At 38.2% G+C, this 6,459-nt stretch overlaps 1 protein-coding gene across 1 annotated transcript in view; it reads right to left on the reverse strand.

The window, feature by feature from the left end:
• Positions 1-1,722: 1,722 nt before the first annotated feature.
• Positions 1,723-6,459, reverse strand: part of LOC101855996 (serine O-succinyltransferase) — a 24,009-nt gene continuing 19,272 nt past the window's right edge. Inside the window, exons 10-13 of the mRNA XM_005090887.3 lie at positions 5,673-5,853; positions 4,746-4,899; positions 3,825-3,916; positions 1,723-2,353 (exon numbers count right to left, since the gene is read on the reverse strand). Of these exons, the coding sequence (XP_005090944.1) occupies positions 2,273-2,353; positions 3,825-3,916; positions 4,746-4,899; positions 5,673-5,853 (508 nt within the window). The 3' untranslated portion in view covers positions 1,723-2,272. The remainder of the gene's footprint in view (positions 2,354-3,824; positions 3,917-4,745; positions 4,900-5,672; positions 5,854-6,459) is intronic.

Genomic DNA, 6,459 nt, shown 5'->3' on the forward strand with positions numbered 1-6,459 from the left:
ACCTCAGCATCCCGAGTAAGACTGCGCAGCATCAGAAGAACACAAGCCAGCGTGATTGACTAATAGAACTATCTCTGCCATTGTTAGCTTCACTACGAACTTACCCCAAATTAGTATTAGATAAAAATGTTAAAAGCCAAAAGCCACAAGGTAGCAAAAGCAAAATCAATCAAGTACTGATATTTTAAAATGTTTACAAGCTCTATAATGGCTTATTAAAAAAAACCCAAAAACAAGCAAAATCAAAATCAATTAGGTTCTGAATTATTCTGATCTTTTTATTACAAACTCTGTAATACTTTAATGACTGGTTTAAAAAAACTAAGTCAACAATAATTTTTTAAATAGATAAATAAAATCATTAAAAGTGTTTCCGTTTGGGGAATGAAACAAAGGGTCTCAGAACTGTTAACTTTAGAATGGAGCACAATTTACAACTTGGCTCAGCCAGATTTTGGCATGGCTCTATTTTAAAAATACATCCACCAAGCTTTCCTCACACTACACTTTCCCACTTGTATGGGAAGAACAACACATCTTCCCACTAGTATGAGAATAACAACACATCTTCCCACTAGTATGAGAATAACAACACATCTTCCCACTAGTATGAGAATAACAACACATCTTCCCACTAGTATGGGAATAACAACACATCTTCCCACTAGTATGGGAATAACAACACATCTTCCCACTTGTATGGGAATAACAACACATCTTCCCACTTGTATGGGAATAACAATTTAACACATCTAGAGAAGTGAGACTTTTGTTTCCCTACAATATTATTTGTAACTGCAGCAAAGTCCTACAGTATTTGCTTAGTGAACAATAAGACAAGCATGTGCAGGGGGAAAAAATGCTAGCTGAAAGATAAGAAAGAAACTGTAACCTCCTCCTACTTACCATACCATCAATAAAATGATATGGACAGTGTGGCGTAGTGATACCCAGCATAGAATACACATCACAATTTATTAAAAATCACATGCAATGTGTAATGGCACTTTAGAAAATTGTATATATTCAAACACTCCACTGAGCATTCTAATAATTCGATGAGTGACATTGTGGAGAAATCAGGCACTTGTCAAAATAATGACATTGAAGAAACAGACATTTTCCTGCCCCTTGGGTAATTTCTAGGGGATCAAAGAATTTGTTGTTGGCTAAATACTTTTTCCATCCATTCAAAAGTACACATTTCTAAGTCAATATTACTGAAATACATTAAAGACACAATAAATATAAAATTAGCAGTTTCTAAGGGAACTTAGGCTTAGGAAGTCACCAAACTTTGGAAACCATTTTCTCGCTAATTTTACCTCTGACACCAGGCAATCCCCACCCACTTCAATCACACATATCTCAACTTCTCTTCAAGATACAATGGTGGGTTTTTTTTCTTCATCAAAAGCAAGACAAATGAACAAGTTTCACGATGATGCTAATAATTCCATAAGCCCAAAAATTGACAAACACTCAATTCCACTGTGTCATAACACACACATATTGTACACTTCTCATTAGATCAGAACTGCACCTCTTGCCCAGAGTGGAAATATGTGAGCCCTGGTTTTCATTGGACAGATATTTAAAAATAAACAAAACATCCAGCCAAGGTAATAGAGCAGCAAAAGGTATTCCGTCTTCTCCACTTTTCCAGTGCGACTTTAAAGAACATCAAAGAGAAAAGCTGTTTAAAAGATATCTTGTTTATGCTTCTTTTCTTTTTTTTTTCTTACTGGAGAGAAAAACACAGAGTCATAGGCAAAAAGATATTTCTAAAAGAGATACTGTGAAAGCTGCCTCTCAAAGACATGTGCCGGTACTGCACAAATTTCTTCTTCATTTGATAGACTTGAGGTATATCAATTTATCAAAAAGTGGGGGAAAAAAATTACTCATCGAATATATACAACTTTTCAATTCATTTACTATAAAAATGTAAAACATGTTGTTTTGGGTACATTGTGAGCATCATATCTCAGCAAAAGTTTTTAAAATATATATTTTAGAGTATCTCATTGTCAAGGACCTCAAAGGTGACAAAGGTCTTCCTGGTGAATGGAATGGAAGGCTCTATACAATAGTCAATAGGCTTCTTAATTTTCATACCGTCAAGTTCCTGTCGGTGAAATAAAATCACCTTGAAAAAATTTTGGAACTTTTTCAACTCAGCCCTAGGTGACAATCCTCATCATTGCATCTAATCAAAAGACTTTCTTTGATGGAAAGTGGATTTGACAAACATTTGAGTCTCTAGACGTTTTTAGAATGATTTGCGTTCCTGGTGTCGGAGTTTGTGCTTTGTAAGCCAACCAGTTTCTCTCTGCTCCGTTTCCAGGAATCCCTGAAACCAAAGAAATCGAGGTCAGTATAATGGGTAGGCTTACTCCTTAAGTAGGAGTCTCGTGATCACAGGACACAGAACATTTGGGAATTGAGTAATTTATTTTAGTAAGAGTTTTAAAGCACTTGCAACACAATAAGGTCCTATATAAAAGCTGAAGATTACAGGTGTTTAAAAAAAGTAAAAAAACACAAAAAGGAGGAGAGATAAGGATGATAAATGTTTGATAGACAAAAAGGAGGAGAGAAAAGGATGATAAATGTTTGATAGACAAAAAGGAGGAGAGATAAGGGTGATAAATGTTTGATAGACAAAAAGGAGGAGAGATAAGGGTGATAAATGTTTGATAGACAAAAAGGAGGAGAGATAAGGGTGATAAATGTTTGATAGACAAAAAGGAGGAGAGATAAGGGTGATAAATGTTTGATAGACAAAAAGGAGGAGAGAAAAGGGTGATAAATGTTTGATAGACAAAAAGGAGGAGAGAAAAGGGTGATAAATGTTTGATAGACAAAAAGGAGGAGAGATAAGGATGATAAATGTTTGATAGAAAAAAAGGAGGGGAGATAAGGATGATAAATGTTTGATAGAAAAAAAGGAGGAGAGATAAGGATGATAAATGTTTGATAGACAAAAAGGAGGAGAGATAAGGATGATAAATGTTTGATAGACAAAAAGGAGCAAACCACACAAAAGCACCCTTCAACCACCCATAAATTGGGTAAACATTTTGAAAATGCAATCTTGGTTCTACAGCCATTCATCTTTGAACTTGCAAAGCTTTTATAGTTAGAGATCACATCTAACTGGACTGACACTGCTGTCTACACACCGATCTGGCTATTAATTCCTGATGAGAAGAGTTTGTTTCTGCTGTTTGTAAGTTTTTGACTAACTATAAATGTACTCGGCTTCCTTAGTTAAGGAACTTAAGGCTTGTGGCGACTAACCTTGTGTGTTGTTATGTGTAGTACGTGAGTTCATGAGTGAGAGTTCAGGGAAAGTCGTCAACCTGTTCGAGTGAATGTACGAATGATGTCTCGTCCTGAGGCCTTATGTGTGTGTACCTCTCTTTATGAGACAACAGGATTTTGCTAGCTGTCTTTCCACGCGTTCTAATAATTTGCTGAACGAAAGGACATTTATGCTACAGGCTAACACTTCCTTGCAGTCTCTCTCTCTGCTTGTGTATGTGTGTCTGTGTGAGTGTGTTGTGGGTGACGAACAGAGAAAGACAATGGAGATTGAGAGAGTCAGAGAGACAGAGACAGAGAGGGACAGAGACAGAGACAGAGATAGAGAGAGAGAGACAGAGATAGAGAGAGAGAAAGAGAGAGAGAGAGGCTGAGAGACAGAAAGAGAGGCTGAGAGAGCAAAATAGTGCAAATGAGAGAGCGTGTGTATTTCACCACCTGACCTGCACAAAACAAAAGAATAAAAAAAGGAAAAGAGTGATTACTCAGACACTGACCTTGACTGCTGCCCCCACACCATTGAGGTCCAGGAGGAAGGTGTCATGTCCATACATAGAGTTGAGCTCATAGAATGTCACCTGTTCATTGCCTGTGGACGGACATTTTAGGACATAGTGCGAGGTATAACGCATTATTAAAACACTAACAATTATTCTAAAGACAGGCCACTAAGTCATTTTGAAGACATGGCTCCTGGATCCCACATCAACCCTCCTCTTAGTCAATAACCTTGGGGCGCGTCACTTGTAGGTCCTATGTCCATGCGCTTCTCATAACTCAAACTCAAACCCCAGCCCTCTAAATACAACAAAATCTGACACAGAAAGCAGGTTGGGAACCAAAAAAACCCCAATGAGAGGCATACTGACAAAATGAGTTACTTCTCGCAATCAACAAATGGATATTGGCCAAAAATCAACATTAGGGTCAAATTTTGAGATTTTCCGTTGATGCCATTATATTCATTAACGATAACCTATCTTTTATTAATTCTTACTTATAAATTGTAAAAACATCACCTTAAGTGTGATGTATCTATTTCCTTAAGGCTTAAATCCGAAAAGCAACTCATTTTGTCAGAACGCTTCACAAATAACTCAGCAGACCAGCTTCATAAGGTTTATGTCAGTCTCTCCTGCTGTGACATTAAAAGTTAAACAACAAATCCCCTTCCAGCAGACCTCAGCTAAAAAATAAAATTCTGTCTGTGTTTGTCTCTCCTGCCAGAAATCAACACAATCTAACAAGACAACAACAAAAAAAAGAAAAGAAAGAAAAGAAAAAAAAAGCAAACCCAGGTAAACTATAATTTCTCTTCATCCTCCAGACTCTAACTTTGACAAAATCAGATACTGAAAGGAGTGAAAAATAAATAGATAAATATAAATAGTTTAAAAAGTTTAAATATCCCAGCAGACCTGCAGCTTGAAGCGCCTCAGCCAGATGTCGTTGCTGCCAGATTGGGAACAGGATGTCCGTCTGAACACCGATGACCATGACCGGGCAGGCGACGTTGGCGAGACCTTCCTCCAGAGAGCCGTAGTTCTCCCCTATATCAAACATGTCCATTGCCTGGGGACAGAAAGAAATTTGTTTTAATGTGTAAAACATCCAAGGTCAAGGTCATCCTGATGTCGAAGTCAACCAACAGCTTCTATTTTGTCACATAGGAAATGGATTGTAATAGAAGACATATGAACAGAAAAGACATTATTTTTTGTATTTTGTTTGTTTATTATTGGGGTTGCTTTATTTTTTAAAGTTCACATGTCAAGTATGCCATTTCTGCAAAATACAACAAAAGTAGAAAAGGAAGATTAGGTTACCTGAAAGGCACCCCAACTCTGGCAGAAGAGACAGGATGATAAGCCTGACCACATAATAAGGAGACAAGAGGTCAGCATATAAAAAGAACAAGGAAGCCTTGAGAGGTAGTTCAAGGCAACAATACAAAACTGCCCTATTTCACCAGGTGAATATCAAAACAAAAGCAAAACTGGGAAAGAAAAAGACGAAAAACACCACATTAGAAAACAGACCAACTATACACATCAGTAAAAAGCCAACAGCAAACCAGAAAACAAATTACTCATTTATGTCTCTTGCACCACAAAAAGCTTGTACACGAGTCCATAGCAGAGAATATGTGTGCGTGTGTGTGTGTGTGTGTGTGAGTGTGTGTGTGTGTGAGCGTGAGTGTGTGTGTGTGTGTATGTGTGTGTGAATGCGTGTGCGTGTGTGTGTGCACGTGTGTGTGTGTGTGTATGCGTGTGTTGTGCACAATTGTGAGTATGTGTTGTGCATGAGTGCAAGATCACACTATGGAGGAGGGGAGTGCAGCTCACCTTTGACATGTAGAGCAGCGAGTTCGGGTCGTACTTTGTGCTGAAGCTCTCTCCCTGGTGCTCCAGGTAGGACTCGATGAGAAACGTGGGGCACAGGGAGGGTGGATCGCTGCTGATCCTCTCTCGGCCGAACCTCTCGTTCCACTCGGGGCCGCTGCGATAGGTGATGGTCGCAATCTCCCTGTACACGGAATACATACAGTTTAGTTTTAGTAAGAGTTTTACAGCACTTGCAACACAATAAGGTCATAAAGTGCTGAAGAATAGATTATGTGTTACAAGAGAGTAACATACACAAAAAAGAAGGAGGGGCGATAAGGACGACAGATGTTTGACAGGAAAGAAGGAGCAGGCCCCACAAGAGCACCCGCCAACCACCCACATGGAATACAAGGGAAATAAAGCTCTACAGGTCACCAGCATCACATACTGTTTCACCTACAGGATTTCCCAAGTAAGGGTAGGCTTGGTTAAGATAAAAATAGGCTGCTGACATTAACTTATCATTTTATTAAGCTGAAGACTCGTTTTCATTTCCATCAAGGAAAGTCTGAGCCAGCATCAGTGCCTTTGAGCAAGACAAAATAACCCTAGCTAGAAAAAAAAACCAAGGTGCTGCACAGTGCATAGTAGTAACCAGCAATAGCCTCTTTGGAGTGAACCTGTGTGTTTGTCTACAGATCTATGGATTTATGTACAAAATACATGTCATCATTATATTCCAAATTCTCCCACGGGTAACAAAAAAGTACAATTGATCATTATCATTAATTATTATTATTTATTA

This window comes from Aplysia californica, unplaced genomic scaffold (assembly GCF_000002075.1).
Source record: "Aplysia californica isolate F4 #8 unplaced genomic scaffold, AplCal3.0 scaffold00023, whole genome shotgun sequence".
Lineage (NCBI taxonomy): Eukaryota > Metazoa > Mollusca > Gastropoda > Aplysiida > Aplysiidae > Aplysia > Aplysia californica.